This window comes from Phacochoerus africanus, chromosome 2 (assembly GCF_016906955.1).
Source record: "Phacochoerus africanus isolate WHEZ1 chromosome 2, ROS_Pafr_v1, whole genome shotgun sequence".
NCBI classification, from domain to species: Eukaryota; Metazoa; Chordata; class Mammalia; order Artiodactyla; family Suidae; genus Phacochoerus; species Phacochoerus africanus.
In genome coordinates, this window is record NC_062545.1 from 138,451,605 (window position 1) to 138,479,599 (window position 27,995).

At 42.1% G+C, this 27,995-nt stretch overlaps 1 protein-coding gene across 2 annotated transcripts in view; it reads left to right on the forward strand.

The window, feature by feature from the left end:
- Positions 1 to 27,995, forward strand: part of SCG5 (secretogranin V) — a 64,390-nt gene that overhangs the window by 29,593 nt on the left and 6,802 nt on the right. Inside the window, exons 3-4 of one of the 2 annotated variants that reach the window (XM_047766789.1) lie at positions 17,633 to 17,782; positions 22,275 to 22,384. In XM_047766789.1, the coding sequence (XP_047622745.1) occupies positions 17,633 to 17,782; positions 22,275 to 22,384 (260 nt within the window). Of the gene's footprint in view, positions 1 to 17,632; positions 17,783 to 22,271; positions 22,385 to 27,995 lie in introns of both variants that reach the window. The other variant, XM_047766788.1, reaches the window with a different exon arrangement.

Sequence of the window (27,995 nt, forward strand, 5' to 3'; positions counted from 1 at the left end):
CCAAAAGGCACTTGTAAAGATACTCAGCATCACTAATTATTAGATAAATGCAAGTCAAAACTACAATGAGCTATCACTTCACACCAGTCAGAATGGCCATCATCAAAAAGTCTGCAAAAAATAAAAATGCTGAAAAGGGTGTGGAGAAAAGGGAAGCCTCCTACACTGTTGGTGGGAATGTCTATTGAGGCGGGCACTATGGAAAATAGTATGAAAGGTCCTTAAAAAACTGAAAATAGGAGTTCCTGTTGTGGCTCAGAGGTAATGAACCCGACTAGTATCCATGAGGATACAGGTTTGATCCCTGGCCTTGTTCAGTGGGTTAAGGATCTGGCGTTGCCATGAGCTGTGATGTAGGTCACAGATGAGGGCTTGGATCTTGTGTTGCTGTGGCTCTGATATAGGCCAGCAGATGTAGCTTAGATTCGACCCCTAGCCTAGGAACTTCCATATGCCATAGGTGTGACCCTAAAAAGCGAAAAAAAACCAAAAACCCAATAAAAAACCCTAAAAATAGTTTTACCATATGATACTGCATTCATACTCCTGGGCATAAACCTGGAGGAAACTATAATTAGAAAAGATACTTGCACCCCGATGTTCACAGCAGCACTATTCACAATAGGCAAGACATGGGAGCAACCTAAGTATCTAACCTAAGATGAATAGAGAAAGAAGATGTGGTACATATACACAATGGAATACTACTCAGCCATTAAAAAGAATGAAATAATGCCATCTGCAGCAGCATGGATGGACCTAGAAATTATGATATTAAGTCAGAGAAAGACAAATATCATATGGTATCACTTATATGTAGAATCTAAAAAAAATGATACAAATAAACTTACTAACAAAACAGAATTAGATTCACAGACATAGAACACAAACTATGGCTACCAAAGGGGATAGCAGCAGGTAGGGGGAAATAAATTAGGAGTTTGGAATTAACATATACACACTACAGTATATAAAAGGTATAACCCACAAGGGCCAAGTGTAGAACACAGTGAACTCTACTCAGTATCTTGTAACAAACTATAAAGGAAAAGAATCTGAGAAAAAAAAATATATGTATAACTGAATATATATGCATATATATGTATAACTGAATTACTTTGCTGTACACTTGAAACCGACACATTGTAAATTAACTATGCTTCAATTTAAGAAAAAAAACAAAAGAGAAGTTGGGACTATCTGTGTGTGATGGGAAAACTACAGGTCAGAAAAACTATACCAAACATTTGCAAAAGATTTAGCCCCAGGGTCCCCCCTCCCTCCAGTACACACACCCACCTGCCCTCTCCTTCTGAGACTGGAGTTAAAAAGTAAAAAAGAAAGAGAAAAGATACTAACTGCCAGAATCTTAGAAAAGAACATCCTATAAGCAGATCACTGTCCAAAACAAATATTTATGCTAGCTCTTTATAAAAGATGCTTAGTTGCTTTCAGAGGATTTTGATGGAGAAAGGGAAATAGGGGATTGAAAATGCAGGTACCAATTTGTAAAGCCAAGTGGGAACTTTTTTTTTTTTTTTTTTTTGCCTGCTCCTGTGTCATGAAGTTCCTGGGCTAGAGATGGAACCCAGGCCACAGGAGCCAGAGCAATGACAATATCAAATCCTTAACTCCTGAGCCACCAGGGAACTCCTCAAGTGGGACTATTCTTTGTCATACCCCAGAGGCCTTCCCTGACCCAAATTTACTCCCCTTGTCTTAATCTATAGATGAGGGAACTGCTATGTGAGATGACTGCCTTCCTGAGCCACATACCTTCTGGGCCAGGATTCTGCTCCCCTGGCCAGTAGAACCTCAGAAAGGAGACTCTTGACACCAAGCACAAGATTGCCAAGCCCTGCCCCCTCCCATCTTCATCCCATCCAGAATGAACCTGTCATGGCTTCTGCTACCCCTTATCCACGTGTTCCCAGTGACCTGCTTCCCCTGTAAAACTCAAGCTGCTGAGAAGGAAGCCATCAGAGAACTTTATGTCTGGGGCAGAAGACTACTTCCGTGATCATGATGGCTTGGTGTCACTGTCACCTAGCAGCTCACCCTCTCATTGCTTCCCTATTTCCTGTGCTTCTGCAGGCCTCCTTCACTTTCTTTTGTGTCAGAAGCTATTTCTTTGGATGCTTGATCACTAATTATGAACCTTGTGGCCATTTGTTTGACTTTGGCTTGGCCTCTGATGTCCTACTTATGTGGCTTTCTGGCAGCATACCAGGACTATCACTGCCTTTCTGCTGACCTAAGAAACTGACATAGCCTTTAGCTGGTCCACCAGCAGGCCCGGAACTCCTGTTGGTAAAGTTGTGATTTTAGGTTAAAATAATTAATCCCAGGAATTCTCTAAGGTGCAAATATATTATGCAAGAGCAGAGGGCCATATGTGAGATCTCACTTACCTTGTTAGAGAACTTCACCCACTGGAATGACACATAGGACTTGGCATGTCTTTGAGAGCAGCGAGGTGGGGCCCAGGCTCTGGACAGAGGATGTCATCAGTAAAGTTGCAGAAAGGAAGATGCAGTCGGGGCCTTTGAATCAGTGGAGGCAGCAGGACTCTAGATGGAAACAGGCGCTAGAGGGTCCAAGTTCATAGTTGGACTTTTTGATGGTCTTGTCCATGTCCTCACCTAATACCACCACAATTTTATTTATATGTTTTGTTTCTATGTCCCATTAGTTTTTCAACAGTGGTTGATATTTCAACTTAAGATCCACTCTGCCTCCCGGTTAAGTCACATAATTTCAGCAAGAATCCCAGACTACAGATTATAAAGGACTCCAAGTCAGCCTTAACCTCAGTACAAAAACATACCTGGTCTCCATACAAATTGCCAAGTAGAGACTTCATTGCAGGCAGCAAATAGTTACATGAAGAGACTGAAAGTGCCACTGCAGTTTACCTATTAAAACAATTTTTTCGAAAGCCACAAAATTCACAGCTACCCCCCAAATGCTTCATTTTTCAAATTAATGTATTTTACTTTAATTTGGGGGCTTGGGTGTATGTGTTGGAGGAGGCGGGGGCGGGGCTTGTGGTGGCTACGGGAAAATGAGTTAAATCCACAGACTAGAATTTGAACTTTTGCAAATGAGTAAACAGCCAAAACAAACACCACTTTGGAAAAAAATACACATTTTCTCCTTTCGAAAAGCAAGCAATGCCTAAGCAAAATACCTTAAAAGTGAACTAAAAAGCTTTGCTAAAATAAACAACTTGGCTTGTGATCCTAAATTGGAACCATATGGAGATGTGAAAGCTACAAATGCAGCACACTTTGATTCTGACTTTCTGCCTTCACTGTTTTCGAGCTTCAGAATAGATGATAATAATGTTGCCTTTGGTCCCAGAGGAGCCTGAGTTTTTTTAGATCCTAGGATGAAGGGGAGAGGCAGAAAAAGAATGAAAAGAAATGCCTTTCAAGACAAAACATCTGAACAGTGAGTTTTATTTTTGCTTATTGGCCAGCAGGCGCAACTCTATTCAGAACTCAACAAATGTATAGGATGATGCATTTGCCAATGATGCAGGCTACATGGGGAAGTCCCAGTTGAGGGACCAGGCTCGCACTCAGAGCACTAGGATAGCGCTAGCAAGCCTCCTGGACCAGCCCCCTGCCCTGGGGTAAATCAATGAATAAGCCAATTCAGCACAGATAGAATCATTCCTTTGTTTTTCTCAATTACCAAATGTTGTGTGCTTTGGGGTCACTCGTCATGAGTTTCAAGAATGTGGATATTGCAACATATGTCCTCCCCATTCTAAATAGCTTAAACTAAACTGTGTGCCTAGGGAGGAGGAGAGTGGAGGACATAGCGCCCATCTCTAACCGTACACCGTCATACGCTCACTTTCTCATTCTAGGTTACAGATTTCTTTTCCCCCCCCCGAGCATGTGGTCTCTTCTGTGAAACTGGCCCTTCCATCAGGTTTGTGTTTTGTCCCCTGTAACTGGACAGTAAATCCTTGAGAAGGAGATTATGCCACCTGCGTAATGGGGGTTGGGGATGGAGGATGCTTATGCTAAAAAAAAAAAAAAAAAAAAGAGTAGGATGAATTCAAGCATTAATTAGTTTTAAGTGGATGAGGAGGCACTGCTGTTAATAAAAAGTTCAACTGTTTTGGAGCCTCTCTTGCTCACTGCCAAGTACAGAACTATGGGCATCGGAATTAAAAAATGTGTAGGATCATCCATTTGGGTTCTGTTCATTGTGCTATTAGGAAATACCGGTTGGAATATGAAAGTAGTTAACATTTATTGAGCACTTAACTACCTTCCAGGCACTCAGCTGCTCACTGAGCATATTATCACCAAGTTAAAAAGGAATTTTTTTTTTTTTTTGTCTCTTTAGGGCCACACCCATGGCACATAGAAGTTCCCAGGCTGGGGATTGAATTGGAGCTACAGGTACCAGCCTACACCACAGCCACAGCAACGCGGGATCCAAGCCGCATCTGCAGCCTACACTACAGCTCATGGCAATGCTGGATCCCTAACCCACTGAGCGAGGCCAGGGATTGAACCCAAGTCCTCATGGGTACTAGTGGGTTTCATTACTGCTGAGCCACAAGGGGAACACCAAAAGGGGGAAATTTAAGTCCAAAGAGTTTTAGATGTTATCAGATGTGTGCCACAATGTGAACTTGAACCCAAGATCCAAACAAAGGGAAGCTCTAAAGGTTCTTATGAAAGGTGGTCTCTTGTCTGTGAAAGCATCCCAGGAAATGAAAATCAGTTGCTTCTCATTGCTAGGTTTGAATTTTAGGACTCTTATTTTTCACCAGGAATCAAGACCAAAAAGGCCTTAATGCACGGAGTTAATTTTGAGAATGGGCATGTATGAAAACTAGTCTTAATTCTTTCCATTTCTTCCTTGTAGCTCACTTAAATCATTGGGCTTGAAGGAAGAAGAAACATAGATATTAGACATCAAAAATGTAAAAATCCCACCCCTTAAATTGGCCATTGCTTTCAGGTGCTTTTCTGCATTAATAAGGACTACGTTGTCTTTTTCTGGTCCTTTCTCCTGGCTCTGTCTTCTTTGCTACAGTATAGAGAGTCACATGCAGTGAAACCGCCTGAATGCTGTGCTAAGGAGAAACCCAGGCATGCTTGTACAGCAGGTGACAGATGATAGGCATATCTCCTTTTATTGTACTGCACAGATGTTGCATTTTTTTTTAACAAACTGAACATTTGAGGGAACTGTGCATCAAGTCTATTGACACATTTTTCCAACAGCATTTGCTCACTTTGTGTCTCTGTGTCATGTTTGGTAATTCTCATGATATTTTGAACTTTTCCATCACTATTATATTATAGTGACCTGCAATCAGTGATCTCTGATGTGACTCCTACAACTCGCTGAAGGCTCAGATGATTATTAGCATTTTGTAGCAAGAAAATATATATATTTTTTCTTTTTTGGCTGGACCCACAACATATGGAAGTTCTTGGGCCAGGGACTGAATCCAAGCTGCAGGTGTGACCCACACCACAGCTGCAGCAAAGCCAGATCCTTAACCCATTGCGCTGGGCTGGGGATTGAACCTGTGCCTCTCCAGAGACAAGCTGGATTATTAATCCACTGGGCCACAGTGGGAACTCCAAGAAAGTATTTTTAAATGAAGGTATGTGCCTTGTGTTTTTAGACACAGTGCTGTTGCGCACTTAACAGACCACAGTGGGAACATCACTTTTGCACGTGCTGGGAAACGAACTTTCGTGTGACTGACTTTATTGTGAAACTCTTGATTGCGGTGGTCTGGAACCCACCCCGCCACATCCCCAAGGCCTGCCTGTAGTCCTGCAAGCTCTGAGAAGTGATTTTGCTTTTTGCAAAAATGTGTTTACCTCAAGTTGTGAGGCAACCTCCCCTCCCCCCAACCTCTTGGGGCCAGCCAGCCCTTCCTCCTTAAGGGCCTCACTGTCCCCTCGCCTCCAGCCAGAGCTGCCTCTTCACCACCCACACCTGTCCTGCCACCTCCGAGCCCATGGTGGGTACCCTCCTGCTCAGCCCTGCCCAGGGACCTTTTCCCTCTGTCCCCTTTCTTTCCTATCTCTCAGGTGCCCCCTCCTGTGTGCCCTCAGCTGTCGGGTGTGGCAGGGAGAAACCAAAGGAAGTGAGACTTCATTCGAGTCTAATAGAATTCGTTAGAATCACCTATCTGACTGCTTCAGTCTCCCAGAATGTTAACAAAAGGAGAGCTGGTCATCGCTTTATAAATGATGTATGGGGACACGCCAGAGGCATGAAGGCCCAGACCGCAGTGTATTTTTAGTGTCTGCTGTTTGTGGTAACATAAGTGAAAACTGCTGGCTCCTTTCCCTTCAGCTGAATGGCTGGTATTCAGACGAGTGTGCCCACTGCCTGCCAGCCTCTCCTTACGGAACTCCCTCTTTATGAGGTGGGTGACTGGCTCCTTGGCACCAGGCTGCCCCACCACAATTCTCCTTTATTGCCTGGTTGCATGGTTCCCCAGGCGGCCCCAGCATGGGGCTGCGGGTGAGACCACTGGCTGCGAGCTTGTCAGGGTGTTACCAGATTGTGGGGCCATGTCTGGATGAGCTAAACCTTCTGGCATGAGGCTGGCACCCAGACCCGAAGGAACCGCGCTGATGAGGCCCACGGCTGGCGCCCCATCTCAGAGTCACCCTGTGGCCTTGGGGATGTGCCCCCTCCCCCCTCAAGTCACTGACACCTTGGAGCCTCAGTGTGAGCTAGAGTGAGAGAGGAAAGGTGTCTATTATGCTGATAGGTTATTCTACCAACTCTTGCTCTGGTGCTCAAGCTGATCTCTGGCTGATGGATACCACTGGAAAGGATGGGGATGGGCTGCATGAGGCTCCTTGGGGCTCTCCTGGGCCTGGAAACAGTGCTAAGATCCCAGGCTCCAAAGAGCACCTACTTGGTGGGCAGCTGGAGGCAAGTAACGATGTCCCAGGATGCACTTTCTCACAGTTACGAGCAATGACTTTTGTCCTACTGACCTCACGAAAATGTTTTTAATAAGGATATTAAAGTACTTTGAAGCCTCTGAAACTGTAGTATTACAAAAAGGTGGGGGAGTGGTGCAGACCCCTGTTTCTTTTCTTCATTTCTGACCAACCTGGACTTCTACCAAAACTGTCCTCCTCAGCAGCAACCAGAATTGGCCCTTGAGTGAGGCCTTCAGTCCTGCAGAGGAGAAAGTCACTTAAACTTCGAGAATGTACCTTCCTGAGCAAGCGCTTTACTTCTGGTCCCCAAGAGAAAGTAGTTTGAATGAGAAAGGGGACGGGGCGGGGGGCTCGCTCCTTTTCTTGTGGACTGAGAGGCAGTGCTTCTATAATTAGAATGAAACCTTAAATAAAGGGACTTCAGCTGTAGCTACGACTCCCTTTGGCTCACGCATTGTCTAGCCCTTGCTACTCAAAGTGTGATTTATGTATGGGCCAGTTGCATCAGCATCACCTGGGAAGCTTGTAAGGATTGCAGTCAGGTCCACCTCTCCTGTGTTGATCAGAATCTGCATTTTTTTTGAGGTCTTCGTGCAATTCATGTGTGTAGTAAAGCAAATAAGAAGACAAGCCTTGCAGGGCCTAGGCCCACTCTCTATTTATGCACTGTTCTTGATTATGAAAAAGATTGAGGATGACTAGGATTAATAGCTTGCAAAGAGGGAGGAGACAAGGAATTTTAAAAGTCGTAGCAGCTGGGGCCATTTAATATAGTTGTGTCATTGTATACACTTGCATGCTCTGAGAACACACTGCTATGACACTGTATAGTCATGGATATTCCCAATAATAATCCCAAATTATCAAGAAAAAGTCAAATCATATTCCAAAACTGCTGTTTAAAGTATTTACCTAGAGGAGTTCCCTTGTGGTTTAGCAGATAAAGAACCTGGCATTGTCACTGCTGTGGCTCAGGTCACTGCTGTGGTGTGTTTGATCCTTGGCCCTAGGAACTTCCGCATGCTGCAGATATGGGGAAGAAAAAAGATAAAAATAAAGTATTTAGCCAGAAATCCTAGTGACATTTCCCCCTTAAAATGGTTAAATAAATGAATATTCATATCAATAGGGATATTTCAGGGACCTGGATAACTATGTGGAAAACCACATTCTCAAGTAAAGAGATAAGTGAGATGTTACTATAATTGGAAACCTCAGTTCACTCAGATTTTGTTTTTTATGGACTACATTTAGGAGAGTTAAATGACATCAAGATAAGGTGTGATACCAGAGATTTACTCTATAACTAAACAACTAAAAAATGCAGCTGTTATAACCAAAAACTCATGACTCTGTGGAGCTGGATAAAATTTTGGGGGTCAGAAGGTAGTATCCAGTGTTCATATTTTCACTTACTTGATGATGGCAAATGATCATCAGAAGCACTATATTAGGAAAATGAGTTTGAAATTGGAGTTTTTAATTAACTGGAAAAGAGAGTGCCTTTTTCTGGATAGCTGATTATTGGAGATGCTAGGCCTTGGCTGGTGGTCCACTGGAGTCTGGCTGGGAGCTGCCGTGTTGAGACCGACCAAGTCTGTGGGAGGCAAAGCATGGTGTTCAGGTTGACCAGATAGCTATATGAAACCAACACGCTCAACTACCCAGCAGAACTGCCAACTTAAAAGGGCATGTAGAAGAAGGAGAGGCCCAGCACGAAGCAGGGATGGGAATGTCGAAATGAGCTGAAAGACAATGGAGAAATTCCACAAGGTATAGCAAGAGCCTTGAGAAGTTTTTATGGGGCTCCAGTGTAGGCCAAGAACAAGATTTAAGGGCCCTAGCCTAGATCAGACAACCCAAGTCTCTGTCCTTTCTTCCCACTCCATGCCCTCCCTTGCCTCTGAACGTCACGACTGACTGGCATTTTATTGCTATAACCATGCAAAGAAAACCCACCAATGACTTGATATCTAGAGTTTGAAAGTACACAGCTGTATGGTACCCATTTTATTATAGAAAGCAAGGTTTATATAAACAAAATGGCTCAAAACTTATTTGGCAAGAATTAAATATTTCTGTCTATTCTAGAGACATTTCTGGAATGCTGTGGTTGTGATGGAAACAGATACACAGAGCATCATCACAGGATAGGATTAATTAATCACCTGAAGTAATTTAAAAGCTGTAGTGAAAGACACTGTCTTTACCAATGGCCTTATTTCTCCGAATCAGGGGGCCTCTAGACTTTGCAAGCCTCATGGACCCTTGACTCATCTCTCCCTTGAGCACTATTTGAAATTTCTCTTATTTCTACTTAAGTGGTGGGGCCATCCTAAGGCCAATCCTTATCACTTCTCCCCTGAGTTTCTGCAGTAGCCTTGTAGCAGGCCTCCTTAACTCCCTTTAAATCTTCCTTTGTACAGAAGGGTGCTTGGGTACAGTGGATCTGATGTAAGGGGCACTGGAATTTTAAAATACTCCACAAGTGATTCTGACGTGTACCCTTAGGTAGGAAGAAGGGCTTTAAACTGTTGCTAAAATAATGTTCTACACAACATCCAATTTTTTTTTTGCTTTTTAGGGCCACACTTGCAGCATATGGAAGTTCCCAGGCTAGGGGTCCAGTCGGAGCTACAGCTGCCAGCCTACACCACAACCACAGCCACAGCCACATGGGATCTGAGCCGCGTCTACAACCTACACCACAGCTCACGGCAACGCCGGATCCTTAACCCACTGAACAAGGCCAGGGGTCAAACCCGCAACCTCATGGTTCCTAGTCAGATTCGTTTCCGCTGAACCACAACGGGAACTCCAAGAGAATATATCTTATCACATACCACTAGCTTATTGTGTTGAACAACCAACTAGAATGAAGAATGAAGAGAACAGGAACCATGTTATCTTCACAGCACTGACTGCAATCATTGGTACATTGCTTCCTACAGGGAGTCCTCCACTTCCTAGGTCTGGGTTAGAAGTTTCTTCTCTACACACCTGTGGTATCTTGCTGTATCTCCATTACATTACAAGTGAGTTACAGCTCTGCATCTTAAATACATTTCTTGACTTAGCTCTTACACACTGTAAGCTCTGTGAGAGAAAGGCTCCCATTTATTTGCTTCATTGATCCTCTAGTCCAGGTCTTGGTATGTAGTAATGTTCAATACATATATTTTCTTTCTTTTTTTTAATTGGCGTATAGTTGATTTACAATGTAGTAGTAATTTTCAGATGTATAGCAAAGTGATTCAATTATACATATACGTACATATATATGTACTTTTGCAGATTCTTATAAGGTTATTGTAAAATACTGAGTTGAGTTCCCTTTGCTATACAGTAGGTTCTTGTTGTTTATTTATTTTATATGTAGTAGTTTGTATCTGTTAATCCCAGGCTCCTAATTATCCCCCCTCACTTTCTCATTTGTTAACTATAAGTTTCTTTTCTTCTTTTCTTTTTTCTTTTCTTTTTAGGGCCACGCCCATGGTATATGGAAATCCCAGGCTAGGGGTTGAATCAGAGCTGCAGCTGTCAGCCTATGTAGCAGCCATAGCAATGCCAGATCTGAGCCGTGTCTGTGACCTACACCACAGCCCATAGCAATGCTGTATCCTTAACCCACTGAGTGGGGCCAGGGATCAAACCTGGCCTTATGGAATTAGTTGGGTTTGTTACCACTGAGCTACAATGGGAACTCCATAAGTTTGTTTTCTACGCCTGTGAATCTGTTTCTGTTTCTTTTTCTTTTTCTTTTTTTTTTTTGGTCTTTTTAGGGACACACCCATGGCATGTGGAAGTTCCCAGGTTATGGGTTGAGTCAGAGCTGAAGCAGCTGGCCTACATCACAGCCACAGCTACAGCCACAGCCACACTAGATCCTAGCCGTGTCTGCAACCTACACCACAGCTCACAGCAATGCCAGATACTTAACCCATTGAGCTAGGCCAGGAATCAAACTTGTCTCTTCATGGACGCTACTGAGATTGATTTCTGCTGAGCTACGATGGGAACTCCTATTTCTATTTTGTAAATAAGTTCATTTGTGTCATCTTTTAAGATTCCACATATAAGCGATATCATGCTATTTGTCTTTCTCTGTCTGACTGACTTAGTAAGATAATCTACATCTATCCATGTTGCTACGAATGGCATTATTTCATTCTTTTTTGTGGCTGAGTAAGACTCCATTGTATATATGGTACCATGTCTTCTGTATCTGTTCCTCTGCTGATGGACATTTAAGTTGCTTCCATGTCTTGGCCATTGTGAATAGGGCTGCATTGAATATTAGGTTGCATGTGTCTTTTTGAATTATGGTTTTCTGTATTATATGCCCAGAAGTGGGATTGCAGGATCATATGGTAGCTCTATTTTTAGTTTTTTAAGGAACCTCCATACTGTTCTCCAGAGTGGTTGTACCATTTAACATTCCCACCAACTATGTAAGAGGGCTCCCTTTCCAGCATTTATTGTTTGTAGACTTTTTGATGGTGGCCATTCTGACGGGTGGTGTGAGGTTAGTACAGATTTTTAAGCTGATGAATAATGATTTTTAAGTGTATGTTTTATTGAGAGTGAGGCTAATAGACCAGATCGCATCCATGGGTTCAAAGCAGTTCGTTTGACTTGTTTTCAGGTACGAAATCAGCATACTCTAAACATTATACTGAACCAAATAACTGGCATTAGGTTGTATCCTCAATCATATCCTTTCTGATTATTTTCTATATATGGTTACTTTGCTTGTCTATAAAAGTCAAGCTCCTGGAGAGCAAAGAATTGCATTTTTTCACTTCCATTTCTTCCATAGTTCCTACCTCAGTGCATTTTTCTTGATTTGATGTCATTAAATATAGTTTTAAAAGAGCTTGTGTTATAATGTATCTGCCTGGTGCTAAACATCTGTTGCTGCCTAACAAGTGCTCCATTCATTCTAATGGCACTGGTGCACAGAGGTAAACAGAGCCCTGGCAGGCCTTCCATAAAGGAAACTGTGTTTGCTTCCTTCATTAATTACCAATGGAGCATTAAGACATGCATTCTCCCTTAAGCCAAGTTGGATAATTCCTGGCACTTAAGGCTAGGGTGCTTTCAAAAGTTGAGACATGTATTGACACACCAGAAGGCATGCCCTATAGCAAGCATGGCGGTGGCTCTAATGCCAAGATTGTACAAAGCTTCATATATATCAATGCCAAGTGTATCTGTCTCTGTAACCTTTTGCAGGTCTTGTGTTAATGTGGGATAACAAATATGAATTTCTTGAATGTCTTTCAAGGCAGGCACTTCAATATGAATTGGAAAGATCATTGGAAAGGTACATAAAAGTTAAAAGAATGATCAAAGATTTATCAAACAAAACAATACTGTAATACTAATAGAAGAAACATGACTCAAGGTATGATCGGTCAGGAGTTCCCTGGTGACCTAGCAGTTAAGGATCCAGTGTTGTCATTGCTGTGGCACAGGTTCAGTCCCTGTCCCAGGAACTTTTGTATGCCACAGGCACAGCCTCTCCACCCCCCAAAAAGAAATATGATTGGTCAATTAATCATTTAACTTAATCAATTAGTAACACAATTAAAATGTAGAATTTATACTCTTGGGCATGCCAATTAGCATAGCATCAAAATGCTAAAGCAGAGTTCCCGTTGTGGCACAGGGGAAATTAATTCGACTAGTATCTATAAGGATGTGGGTTCAATCCCTGGCCTTACTCAGTGGATTGGGGACCCAGCTTTGCTGTGAGCTGTGGTATAGGTCACAGACATGGCTCATATCCTTTGTGGCTATGGCTGTGGCCAGCAGATGTATCTTGGATCCTAACCCTAGCCTGGGAACTTCCATATGTTGCAGGTGCGGCCCTACAAAAACAGTAAGAAATAAAAAATACTGACAGACAGTTATTGGTAGTAATAGATTTTAGTACATAGCCGTCAGATCATGATAAAGAGATGAAATATGAATAAGGACATAAAAGACTATGATTAAGAAAGTTGAATAATTAGCTCTATTTAGATGTTTATGGGTTATATAAAAATACATCTTATTTAAATATTCACATGGACAATTTACAAAAACAATACCTTTTTTTAAATGCAGAAGTTTTGCAGGCTACTCACTCACAAAGCCATGAACTATATTATAAATGTAAACCAAACAACCCAGTCCCTTGGTGGTATCTATATTTGGAAGCCAGAGGAATTTGGAATTAAAAGAGGTACAGTGATCCTTTTGAGGATAAACATTAATCAAATATAATACATTAAGACAAGTATGCAAAGTCACTTGAAAGAGACAATATGATTCCCAGGACATGAAGATCTAGCCATGATCCTACTGAATATATTAATATTTCCAAACAAAATAATGTGTCAATCCAAAGGGGAGCTGGTTCAACCAAAAAAGAGGAGAAAAAGCAAGTGTCCAAGGCTATACCATGGCACAGCTCATCCAGGGCTGAAGGGACCCTTGCTCAGCTAGACTCAAGTAATAGAACCTGTCATCAAGACCATTCTTCCCAGGAAGGTGGAAGTATGGTTATTTTAGCTTGATTTTGGTTCTAATTTCATGCACATCAGGCAAGGTACCTTTTGCTTTTGATTTGGCACTTTGTGTGGAGGTTTGTGAACAGGGTGATTGTGCATTAAGGGAGCAACAAGGTTAATAAAGTAGGAATTCATTCCTGAAATGACAGCTCTACTGTTGGAAAAGTAAAGTTTCTGAACCCTATAGGATATTAAGGCTACAAGAAAAGAAAGTCCAGAAATTGACATGCATTATATGTAAGTAAAACAAGTTATACAACATAAGTTTTTCTTCTTCACTGCTGTGCCTTGGTGCTCAGGTCAGGTTTTGGTATCTCTGGGGCACTTAAATATTTGTTGAAGGAATGACATAAATGGGGAAAAGACAGAATTACTTAAATGCTGATGGAATAATTGATTAATTACTTACATGCACTAAAACATATAGAATATAGGTTAAAGAATTAATTTTTTGAAGTATAGTTGACTTACAGTATTATATGTTTTAGGTGCACAGCATAGTGATTCAATATTTTTATAGATTGCATACTATACAAATTTATTATAATATTGTTGACTGTATTCCCTGTGCTGTACATTACATCCCTGTGACCTATTTATTTTATATTTGCAAATGTGTGCCTCTTAATCCCCTTCACCTGTTTCACCCCAAACCCCCCATTCCCCTCTGGCAACCACTAGTTTGTTCTCTGTATCTGTGAGTCTGTTTATGTCTTATTGTGTTTATTTATTTTGTCTCTTAGATTCAATACGTAAGTGAAAAATACAGTATTTCACTTAGTATAATACCCTCCAGATCCATCCATGTTGTCATAAATCATGAATGGCAAGATGTCATTCTTTTTTATGGCTGAGTAATATTCCATTGACTATATATATAATCTTGCATCTTCTTTATCCATTCCTCTGTTGATGGACACTTAGGTTACTTCCATATTTTGACTATTGTAAATAGTGCTTCAGTGAATATTGGGCAGCATGTATCTTTTTGAATTAGTGGTTTTCTTTTTCTCTGGATAAATACCCAGGAGTGGAATTGTTGGATTGTATGGTAGCTCTAATTTTTATTTTTTAAGGAACCTCGACACTGTTTTCATAGTGTGGCTGCACCAAAGAACTGATTTTAAAAATAGAAACACTGAAAGAAATATCTAAATGTTACGGTTCTTTTGAAGAGGCAGTAGTTTTGTAAGTTCAGAAAGTGAAAATAAATCACAAAAGATAGTAACAACAAATCTTACTACATAAATATTAAAACCTTATGTTAACTAACCTATGACAAAGGAGGCAAGAATATACAATGGAGAAAAGACAGCCTGTTCAATAAGTGGTACTGGGAAAACTGGACAGCTACATGGAAAAGAATGAAATTAGAACACTTCCTAGCACCATACACAAAAATAACTCAAAATGGATTAAAGACCTAGATATAAGACCAGATACTATAACACTCTTAGAGGAAAACATAGGCCAAACACTCTCTGACAATTGACAGCAGCATCTTCTCATATCCACCTCTTGAGAGTAATGACGGTAAAAACAAAAATAAACAAGTGGGACTTAATTCAACTTAAAAGTTTCTGCACAGCAAAGGAAACCCTAAACAAAACAAAAAGACAACCCACAGAATGGGAGAAAATATTTGCAAATGAATCGACTGACAAGGGATTAATCTCCAAAATTTATAAACTCCTCCTATAGCTCAATACCAAAAAAACAAACAACCCCATCAAAAAATGGGCAGAAGATCTAAACAGACAAGTCTCCAAAGAAGACATACGGATGGCCAAAAAACACATGAAAAGATGTTCAACATCACTCATTATTACAGAAATGCAAATCAAAACCACTATGAGGTACCAGGTACCACCTTACACCAGCCAGAATGGCCATCATCAAAAAGTCTACAGACAATAAGTGCTGGAGAGGGTGTGGAGAAAAAGGAACCCTATTACACTGTTGGTGGGAATGTAAATTGGTGCAACCACTGTGGAAAACAGTGTGGAGATTCCTTAGAAAACTAAAAATAGAACTACCATTTGATCCAGCAATCCCACTCCTGGGCATCTATCCAGAGAAAACCACCACTCGCAAAGACATATGTACTCCAGTGTTCATTGCATCACTATTTGCAATGGCCAAAACATGGAAACAACCTAAATGTCCATCGATAGAGGAGTGGATAAAGAAGATGTGGTACATATACAATGGAACATTACTCAGCCATTAAAAGGAAAGAACAGCATTTGTAGCAACGTGGTTGGACCTTGAAATTATCATGCTAAGTGAAGTCAGTCAGACAATGAGACACCAACATCAAATGCTATAACTGACATGTGGAATCTAAAAAAAGGACACAATGAACTTCTTTGCAGAACAGATACCAACTCACAGACTTGGCTAAACTTATGGTTTCCAATTGAGATAGGTTGGGGGGTGGGGAGATGCACTGAGGGTTTGGGATGGACATGCTATAAAATTTGGTTGCAATGATTGTTGTACACCTATAAATGTAATAAAAGTCATTAAGTATAAAAAAATAAAAGCCTATGTTAGCAAGCTATTACAGTAATGACCAGAATTCAGTCAGACAACCTGGGAAAATGTTTGCAGGAAGTGTAACATTCAAAGGCTTCATGTGTTAATTTTGTCAAATGTTCATGAAAACTGATAGGAGAAACACTAAAATTCCAAGAGCATAAACAGACAACTCAAAGAAAAGAAATTAAAGCTTGTAAATAAACATGCGAAAAATATTTGGCTGTGCTAGTAATCAAAGACATTCAAAATAAAACAGTAATTTTTTTCTGTTTTCCTAGGGCCGCTTCCCACGGCATATGGAGCTTCCCAGGCTAGGGGTCTGATCAGAGCTGTAGCTGGCAGCCTACACCACAGCCACAGCAATGCCAGATCCTTAACCCACTGAGCAAGGCCAGGGATCGAACCCACAACCTCATGGCTCCTAGTTGGATTCATTAACCACTGCTCCATGACGGCAACTCCCTAAAACAGTAATTTTTCTAAAAACCTTTTAAATTAGCAAATAAAACATAAAACTTTATAAAACCCAGTGCTGGTTAGGATGTTATAAAAATGGTATTCTCAGATTTTGTTGATGATATTTTCTTTTTGGAAAACAGTTTGGCAATATAATATAAAGAGCCATAAAAATATTTATAGCTTTTGACCCAGTAATTTCACTTCTGGGAATTTCTCCTTGTGAAAATTAATCCAAAATATGGAAAAAATTAAATGCCCAAGAGTAAATTGGGAAACACTAAGTGTCCTGCAATGAGGGAATGATTAATATGTTGTGATAGAGCCCCTGGGTAGAAGATTGCATAGTCATTTGTAATCATGAGAACAGAGACCATGCAGCCACATGCTATAATAGTAAGTAAAATAATGAGTATACACAAACAGATATAAAAAGATATGCCGTGAAGAAGAGATCGAAGTAACTACACCTGATTTTAAGCGGTTGTTCTAGAATTTCAGGAGGTCAGAGACTGCTTCATCTCCCTTTTTTTCGTAATTGGTTGCTATTCAGCCTGTTCTTTTCCCTGGATGCCAACAGCCTCCTTTTCTCTTCCCCAAGGTCCACATCCAGCTTCCAAAGCCCTCCCCATCTGTGTCAATGCCACTCAATCTCCAGCTTATCCAAGAAGCCCTCCCCATTCTATCAGTCAGATGAAACTCTCCTTTATTCTACTCCCAATGCTATATTTTATTTTTTTATTTTAAAATTTATTGTATTTTTTTGTCTGCACCTGCAGCCTGTGGAAGTTCCCAGGCCAGGGATCGAACACACGCCACAGCAGTGACCCAGGCAGCAGCAGTGACAGCATTGGATCCTTACCTGCTGAGCCACCAGGAAATTCCACTACTAGATTTTAACATGTCTATTATAGCACATATAGCGTGCCCTGTGTGGAAATGATATATGTGCCGCGTGTCTCCATGACGAAATTTTTAGCCCCCTCAAGGGCGGCAACTGTTGTATTTCTTTTCCTCTCTCCAGAGCAAGGAGCACGGTGCTTTTTCAGTATGGTTTGCCTGAATAAAGATTAGTTGAAGTGAATGTCGTGGGCCTGAAAGGAACTACTTCTGATTCCCCGACAGGTGGAGCTCATGAGGGGCTACAGCACTTGGGACCCTTTGGCAACATCCCAAACATCGTGGCAGAGTTGACTGGTGACAACATTCCTAAAGACTTCAGTGAAGACCAGGGCTACCCGGACCCTCCAAATCCCTGTCCCGTTGGAAAAACAGGTAATGGGCATGCCCTTGGGTTCCCATGGGAAGTACAGTTAAACATTCTAACACAGGCTGCACATACTCAGAGAAATAGTACTCCTAGTCAGATGAGCCCCCGTGTAATAGTATGTAGCTTGGGAAGGGCAGTTGATTCAGTTGTTCAGATTGTCCGACAGAGGACTCCCTTGAAGAGGCTTTGTCTTCTGCCTCTCTCCCTCTTTGGGAACTGATGCTTTTTTTCTGCACCTGCTCCACTTTTCTTTTTTGTTTTTTAATTTTTAATTTTTTTTCTCTTTTTAAAGCCACACGTGCAGCATATGGAAGTCCTGGGCCAGGGGTCGAATCAGAGCTGCAGCTGCAGGTCTATACCACAGCCACAGCAATGTGGGATCCTTAACCCACTGAATGAGGCCAGGGATCAAACCTGCATCCTCACAGAGACTATGTTGGGTTCTTAACCTGCTGAGTCACAATGGGAACTCCTAATTTTTAAAATTTTTTAACACCTTTTAAAAAATTATTTTTAACCCCCTTGGTTCAGGCCAGGGATTGAACCCAAGCCACAGCAGGTTTCGGCAAGGTGGAATCCTTAACTCCTAGGTCACCAGGGAACTTGCTGCACCTGCTCCACTTTTAATAAAAAGGGAGAAGGATTTTCTCTTTTAGCCTCTTCTGTGATACAATTGCTGCCCATTTTTAAGTCTTCAGAACTAATATTTGTGGATGATCCATGCCCATTTGTTTTCCTTCCTTCTCTAGACAATGGATGTTTCAACTATGTCATAACCAGTGAGAATCTATCCTGAAATATTTCTTGGGGATTGGGGGCGGCATGAGAGAGAGAGGACCCAGGAAGGTAGGAGGGTGATTAAGGAAGAAGGTGAACACTTTCCTTGCTACTCGGGAATCCCTTTCACTTTCCTACCCCTAGTGCCAAAGAGAATGAATGGACAGTGGACTACACACATGCTGGGCTTTGAGCAGTTTACCTCAGTAGTTAAGGGTCATGGTGAACAAGGCATGTGATCTTGAACAAGTTAATGAACTGCTTGCAACTGTTTCCTTATTTGCAAAATGGGGTTTGTTGTGGGGATTAAATGAAATTATCCATATTAAGCCCATGGCACACCACCTAGAATTGAGTAAGGGCTCATGAAATGGCATCCTGGTTATAAATAGCTTTGCCACTAGGAAGCAATGCATTTCTTTCCTGGGCTTGTACTAACTTCCAGCATCAGAATAGTCTTTCCCTGCCAGCCCAGTAATAATAATGTTAGTATTTTTTTCCTTTTTTTTTTTATTACTCAAATGAATTTATCACATCTGTAGTTGTATAATGATCATAACAATCTGATTTCACAGGATTTCCATCCCACAGCCCAGGCTGTGGAATGTTAGTATTTTTTATCCCTCCTTTACATATAAGGAGAATGAAGCTTAGAAAGTAAGCTGCCCAAGGTTATCCATGTAGCAAGTAGCTGAGCCAAGACTCAACCCCAGGTCTTCCTGATTCAGGACTGTTCACCCAACTGCCATGACATACTGCCTTGCTCTGAAAATTCTGACAATCTTGGCCTCTCAACTTTTTTGGGAGGCTTGGGGGGCACACCTGCAGCATATGGAAGTTTCCAGGCTAGGGGTTAAAACGGAGATACAGCTGCCAGCCTATATTACAGCCACAGCAACATGGAACTAGCCTTGCCTGTGACCTACACCACAGCTCATGACAATGCTGGATCCTTAACCCACTTAACCCAGTGAAGCTAGGGATCGAACTTGTATCCTCACAGATACTGGTCGATTTTGCTACTGCTGAGCCATGATGGGAACTCTGGCCCCTCAGCTTTTTGTGAACATAATCTAAGCTTTCTCTGATAGAGGCTCTCTCTGAAAGAGAGTCCTCTTTTCATTTAGGGTGAGGTCTCTGTTTTCCATGGGGGACAGAGATTGCATCCTGGGATGGGACAACCAGAGTAGATGTGACCAAGCCAGTGCAGGAAAATCTGAATCATTGCACAGAAGCAACTGCTTTAGCCACCTTTCACTTGCTTGTGGGGCTTTGGATGGGTAGGAAGAAAGGCCAATTCAAAGTCTGAAGTGTAAACAGTCTCTATGGGGACTTGGTTAAATTGATCAGCTATAACATAATACAGTGGTTCTTAAGGTATAGTTCCAGCAGCATGAACATACCTGGAAAGTTATTAGAAATGCCAATTTTCAGGCCCTACTCCAGACCTGCTAAATCAGAAACTCTGAAGGTGGAGCCCAGGAAGAGATGCGTGGAATCAAGCACTAATGTTGTGTCCTTAGGAGCTCTGAGACAAGCTGGTAGAGCTGGCTTGAAACCTGGCTCCCAGACCCTTTCTTATCTGAAATTATCTGCCATCTCCTCTCCTGTCTTTTCATTAGGCTACTGCCCTTCTTTGTTCTACCATAATCTGCATTCTAAAAAGGAACTCAGAGTTCCTACTGTGGCTCAGCAGGGTAAGAACCTGACAGTGTCCGTGAGGACGTGGGTTCGATCCCTGGCCTCACTTAGTTGGTTAAGAATCTGGCGTTGCCTTGAGCTGTGGTGTAGGCCGGCAGCTGCAGCTCCGCATCAACCCCAGCCCGGGAACGTCCGTATGTTAAAGGTGTGGCCCTAAAAAGACAAAAAAAGAACTTACTTGCTAAATTTAGCCATTATTTGTAAGAAATTGCTGGAGACACACCTGAGAATCAGGACACCACACCATCTTGCAATCCAAGAAGAGAACCTTGATTTCCCCTCCCAAACTGTACCCGCCTCTGAATCATGGCCCTTCCACCCCCGCAGAGCAGCAGTCAGAATTTAGAGGGTCTGTCCTCATCCTCGTCTTCAGGGATGGGATGTGAATTCCAGGGCATGTGTTCAAGCCCAGATACCTTTGATTCCCAGAGCAGGGCTTTATCTCTATATCTTGGTCTGGGCCCACTCAGAGGTACTTGAGAAACAATTAGGAAAAGGTTGTAAAGCTGCCATATGCAGCCTGCCTGACTTCTGTTGCTTTGCACTTCCTTTCCTGCATGTTCATTGCTGTAGATGAAGTGAGATAAATAGTTCAGTAAGAAGTGAGGAATCACATTAGAACCACATCAGGGATTTCATCTGAATGCTCATGTCATCCACATGAGCTTCATGCTGCTAAGTACTGAGAGACTGGATGCTTAACACTGATGGCGGGTGTCAGAACTGTCTCTAGAGACCAGACTACCTGAGTGTACCAGGCCCCCTTTGGCCTTGACTTTGCTGCCTCACTATCTCTTTGAAAGGAAGTCTCTTTCATTCTCCTGGTCCTGTACAAAATTCACAATCTCTCCCCTCTCTTTTAAAATGTACTGTCGTCGAAAGCACATTAGAGATAGAAAAAAAAATGACTCTTCTTTTCCGAGCATTGTGTCCAGTGATGACAGGGCTTAGGAATAAAGCAGTAGCCCAAAGGAATAAAGTTTCTTGGATTTGAATGGAAGACATGCTTTATTTCAAAGGGCATTGATAATTCGAACTGTCATTTAAAGAGAGATGGTGAGGAGGGAACTAAAACATAGAGGAAACCTATTATGTGATCATCTCTATTCCTCACAGCTACCCTGTAGGGTAAGGCCATTATCATTCCCATCTCCTTGATGAATAAATACATGGACTTAGGGGGTCTAAGTTAACGTTCCCAAGGATCTAAACCCATCTGTCACTTATGAACTAGGATTTGAACCCTGAGCTCAGGTCTGTCCATCTGACTCCAAGCTTACTGTTACCACTACAACACATACATCAAGTACTGTCTAATTAAAGTATTGTTCTTATATAATGAATTTTCTCCAAGAAGCCAAAATCATTTCTAAAGAGCTTGCCCCAGAGAAGACTGAGTGAGTCATATGGATTGAAAGCATATTCATGAAGGAAATGTTTGCTGTTATGACAGATAAAAGATGATAGTGGCTTAACATGGTAGAGGTAGTTCATTTCTCATCCATGTGAGGTCCTGCCAGAGGTAGGTGAGTGTGTGGTGGGGGGTGGGGGCGTTCGGCAACCCAGGCTGCTGACTACTGTTTTTACACTTGACATCCACAGTTGTCCCAGTCAGCAAACAGACAAATAGGTGGTGGGGTGAGGAGGGAGATTAGGAGGAAAAGGAGAGGGGCTCATATTGAAGGCTTTTATGGGCCAGGCCTGGAAGTGAGGTACATCACGTCTGCCCACATTCCACTGGCCCAAACCCAGGCATATGACTCCACCTGACTGCAGAGCAAAGTTGGGAAGTTAGCCATATGCCGATGGGGATTGGGAAGTGGTTTTGGTGAGTAGCCAACCAGCCTCTGCCATGGGTGGGAGTCTGGGATGAGCAAATCCCTGCAGGAAAGTGACTGAGAGTAACTGATGTGAATAGATTTTGACCTTTGGGTGTCTGATTGTTTTTAATCAGTTAACTCTTAGAATAACAATAGATGCCTTGGCTGTTTCTCAGAAACCTTCTGTTGTTTGCAGTAGATGATGGATGTCTAGAAAACACCCCTGACACAGCGGAGTTCAGTCGAGAATTCCAGTTACACCAGCACCTTTTTGATCCAGAACATGACTATCCAGGCTTGGGCAAGTGGGTAAGTCCAATCTTAATTGCTGGTAGGTCTTATACACTGGTACTCTGAAGGTACTGATGGCAGAGGTGAGCAGTATGGCTGGGCAGAGACAAGAAATTTTGTTTAGAAGCTGATTTTTTTAGCAATCTCTTGTTGAGAGGGACCTTGAGTAATTATCATTCCAAACCACACTCAGTGTCTTGGGCGAAATACACCAACTCACCTGAAGTGTTAGCGAACTGAATCAATCTCATCTTCTCTGGTTTCCAGAGGCTTGGTCTACACCACAGCCTATGTAATAACACATCCTAAGATCTAGTTTGGTCTACACCACAGCCTATGTAATAACACATCCTAAGATCTAGTTTGGTCTACACCACAGCCTATGTAATAACACATCCTAAGATCTCACCAGTGTTTCACAAGCTCTTTTAGGAAGTACATGATTTTTTTCTGGTTAAAAAAAAAAAGATACCAAGAAAATTTGCAAATTTTATCTCTAGACTGAAGAAGATGCAGAACTAAGGGAAAACCATACTAGAAGCTTAGAGACAGACATTCAATTCTGCTTTATAAACAGAGAAGAAAAATTCCAAAATGGGTAGCAGTGAACTTGATGTCAATACCAGGCAAGAATCTATAACTGCTGGTTAAGGAAATTGTTTATAGGCACTTGGAAAGAGCACTCATGACCATTTGGCACAGGTTTGATAAAAACAAGTTTTGTCAATCTAATTGTAGCCTTCTACTTGCCAGCATTATTCATTGACTTGCCAGCTTGATGAGGGAAATGAAGTGAGTGTGGTGCATTTGGACTTGATTGAAGTATTTGATGAGCTCTCTTCTGGTCTCCTGTTGGAAGAGGTGGAGAGATACAGCTCAGGCAGGAGAATAGCACCAGAAGGGAGCTTGTTAAAGAGTCCATATCAAGAGGGTGAATTCACATGGTATCCTGTGTGTCTTAGTGCTATCCCACTCCACCTTTTTATAAATGTTTGTAATAGAAAGTATAGAACATGTACTTATCAGATTCTCAAAGGATGACACAACATTGGACGGGCTAGCACTGGATGACAGAGTTGGGATTCAAGGAGATTCCAACAGGCTGGAACAATGAATTGAACCAGATCACAACTGAATGTTTGTGAATCTATCGATCTATCTTCCTGTGGTTTGGCTGATGTAATCAAATGCTGAAGCCACGTGAGAAAAATGGAAAAATACTCAAGAATGTTCGTTCACATATACATAGGTGGTCAGTACATCCGTGGAAGGAGTGAGTGAATGAGGGATGAGCGGAGACTCTTGACTGGCTAAGCCTGTTTAGACCTATAGGTCTCTTCTCAGCTCCCAACTGACAGCCCATCTGACTCCCTACTTTACTAGGAATACTGTGGTCTCGGGACTAAACTCTGTCTCTTCCTATTCATTGTTTCAGAGACAGAGGACCCTCCTCATTAATAACCACTTTCTTTTCCATCATCTTTTCCATCACCCAAGCACTGAGTTGACACCCTCAACTGTCAATGTGCAAGTTTCCTGTCTTAAAGCAACAGTACCCTTTTATAAGTTAATTTTGCTTCCTCTACTATGCGTTGTTCTATTTCTCTTTCCTTTCATAAACAGTTCTGTTAGGGAGAAGTTGTAGCGCCACTATGAAACCTACTAGTAGAGCTTAACGTGTTGCGTTACATAGGCAAACATCTATAGGTTTTTGAATAAGAGACTGAAATCATGAAAGTCTTCTATAAAAGAGTTATTCTGGTGGCTTATGAGAAGATGAACTATGGAGAGAAGCCACTAAAGGCAGGAAAAAATAGAAGAAGTAATCCCAGGTACGAAGGCTGTAAATGTAGAGAATTTAAGTGACTCTCACAACATAATGAGAATCTAAGACATTTCAAAGGGGACGAGAGAACTGATGAGAATTGACACATGGCATAAACAGAACACCAGGAAGGGAAAAAAAGCACTATGTCAGGATTATATGAAATGGAAGGTATGAACTTTTCCTCTGAGGAAATTTTTTTTTTTTTAAAGGGGGGCATTCCCTTCGTTGTTCAGCAGTTAATGAACCCAACTAGGATCCATGAGGATGCAGGTTTGATCCCTGGCCTAACTCAGTGGGTTAAAGACCTACTGTTTCCATAAGCTGTGGTGTAGGTTGCAAATGCAGCTTGGATCCCATGTTGCAGTGGCTGTGGTGTAGGCCGGCAGCTGTAGCTCCCATTGGACCCCTAGCCTGGGAACTTCCATATGCTGCAGGCAAGTGTGGACCTAAAAAGCAAAATAAATAAAAATAAATAAACAAGGAGTTCCCGTCGTGGCGCAGTGGTTAACGAATCCGACTAGGAACCATGAGGTTGCGGGTTCGGTCCCTGCCCTTGCTCATGTGGGTTAAAGGGTCCGGCGTTGCCGTGAGCTGTGGTGTAGGTCGCAGAAGCGGCTCGGATCCCTCTCCGCTGTGGGTCTGGCGTAGGCCGGTAGCTACAGCTCCGATTCGACCCCTAGCCTGGGAACCTCCATATGCCGTGGGAGCGGCCCAAGAAATAGCAAAAAGACAAAAATAAATAAATAAATAAATAAATAAATAAAATAAAGGAAGAAGACAGAGAGGTAAGAAGATAGAAGAGAGCAGAGAGAAAGAGTAGGAAAAAAGTAGACCCCAGTGGAGCACTGGGAAGGAATCCACAAGAGATGGGCAAGAGTATTGCCAAACAGAAGCAGGGGGCAAGATGCTTTGTTGCAGGCCTTGGTGCTCCATATACAAGTGTCATCAACATGATCTTCTGTGAGCTTACCATCTTGTGGTGGAGATGAATTGCATGAAAATAAAATGGAACCTACCTTAGCACTGTTCAGCTTCAAGATCTAGCTATACTGTGAGTACAAGGTGCAATTACTGGGGAAGGTGGAAAGGAAGGGTGGAAGAGGACCCAGGACTGAGCACTCACATGGCCAATTGGATAGTAACCCTTGAGGGTGTCAAAGGCACTGAAAAGGGCAGCATTGAAGTCTAAGGTGACAGGTCTACCTCACGTGACCGTTAGGCTGGAAATGAGAGAAAGGAAGCAAGGGGAAGAAGAACAGCCTGAGTGAGGACACAGAGCCCAACTGAGGAAGAGGAGAGATGGAAACTTCTCTTTTGCCAACCTTCCTCACTTCTTCTTGAAAACCTTTACAGATATCTCTTACTAAGCTCTGCCCACTCCCAGCACTCTAGGAAGAGGGCAGCTGCCATCTCCATTCTCTTTGCTTCCTTCTCTAAATCCTGAGTAGTTTTCTCTCAGTCACTCCCTGACCATATCAGAGCCAAAGACTAGAAATTAGGATTCTTAGAGATCACTGACCAGGAACAATGTTTACACACCTTTTACCGTCTGTAATTATGTGCATGTTTAAACATGGATTTCCTTTCTTTACTTTCTCATTACCACCTAGGAGTCAAACATGACTTGCTTGATCTTCACATGGAAGTGTAAATTGAGTATGTCTTGCTTTTCTGAGTCCCCAAGCCTGCCTTAGTGTTTGTAAAGAATGATGAGCTTAAGCTTGTCTTAAGCTCCACCATCCTTTAACTAAGGAGTTATCTTTCATCAGAGAACTGCACCCAAGACCCTGATTCCTTATTTGCTAATAATGTTTCCCTCTCTTAGATATTAGCTGGAGCTCAGCTGGGTCTTGAGCAATGATTCATATATTCTAAATATCAGCATCTGTCTGACTTCCTGCATTTCTCTCTCTTTGTTAATGCATCAAGACACATGAACAAAATGCATGTCATGTGTCTTCAGGCCCTGTATTGGGTGATGAGAATATAAAGATGATAGTAATAGTCATTGTATGTTATAATAGGTAGTAAATGGTCATATTTGTCGAGCATGTACTGTGTGCCAGACACCATGCTGCGCACTTTATGTGAATTATTTCATTCAGTCTGCCCTTCCCTATCATGCTCATTTTACAGATGAAAAAATACAGGCTTCGGGAGTTTGAATAACCTTCCCAGAGCTGGGATTTGAATCAGACCATCCGACCCTACGGGTTCTGTGAAAACTGGATAAATTCCTTATCTTTTCATGGCTCATCACTCAGAGTATGTCCTGTATAGCGGTCCTGTCGAGTCCTATCTAGGACTGGTTGTCTTTCAGACAGTGCATCCACAGCATTGAGCAGCCATGACCAAAGGCTGGCTACCGTAGTGTCAGTCACTCCCTCCTTCACACATTAATTGCTGAACGTTACTTAGAAAAGTGAGGATGCAGCTGAACCTGAGCCATGGGAGAAATGAAAGACAGGACCTTCTATCTTTCTATCTCTCATGCCCCTGACATATCTGCAGAGTCAAATGCTCTTCAGTTTGGATTTCTCTTGTGTTTTCATGTGGTTAAACATGAGCTATGCCTTTCTTTCTTTTTTGGGGGGGCGGTGCACCTGTGGCATGCAGAAGTTACCAGCCTAGGGACTGAACCCATGCCACAGCAGTGACAGCCACAGCAGTGACAATGCCAGATCTTTAATCCGATGAGCCACCAGGGAACTCCTGAGCTATGACTTTCTGTTATGTTCTTCTTAGTGTTTCATCTCAGGAGGCACATGTCCCAGAATTGGTGGTGACTTGGTCAAAGTGTTGTCTGCCAGGTTTCTCCAGAGTGAAATTACTGTTTTTTACTTTGAAATTAATAATTAATCTGTGGTGATTTACTTCAAGATTGTACAAATATTCTGTCCGCATTTCCCTTTCAACTAACAATTTTAGTATCCATTGATGATATTCGCTCTGAATCGGTTATAACTATGATAGTGGTAAATGGTGATTTTTTTTTAAAAAACTCTATGATCCTCGCATTTATTTGTTGGCATTCTCTTCTAAGCAAGAGTTTCCCCTGCTCCCCTATTTATTTATTTATTTTTATTAATTTTTTTTTTTTTTTGGCTACACCCATGGCATGTGGAATTTCCTGGGCCAGGGATCAAACCCATGCCACAGCAGCAACCTGAGCCACTGCAGTGACTATGCTGGATCCTTAACCTGCTGTACCACAAAGGAACTACTATTCAAATATTTTAAATTTTGTTTACTGATTATCAGTATGGATTTACTGATTGCTGTTATTTATTTTGCGTTCAAACCGTTCCCAATTTAGCCAGTGGGAGTCTCTGCAAGCTGGCTCTTCTTTCCTTTCAACACATCTCATCACTTTTTGAGTACTTCCTTACTTTTCTGGTGCAATTAGGTATCCCAACTTCATTCATCCTTGTACTTTCCCAGCCCTAGCCCTGGAATTAGACATTTTTCCAAGAAGCCTCCCTGGTTCCATTTAGGAATGGAATTTGAAACCAAGATCTGGGCAATTGTCCAAAATCTTGATGGCACAATGGAAAGCCCTCTTTATGAACTCAAACCTGCTACTCATATGGAAAACAGGCTCCCCCTCTCCCCTCCCCACCCCATCTCTGAGGAATGGATGTCAGGAGAGGGGCTGGCTTCTCATTCATTCTGTGTACTTCTTTTACCTACACTAGACCTGCCAATCCCTGCCTTTATATCTATGCAATAGCAGGGCTGGTCAGGAACGCCACAGCCACTGTCAGGCAAGGATGGGAAAACACCCTGCTGTGATCCCAACCT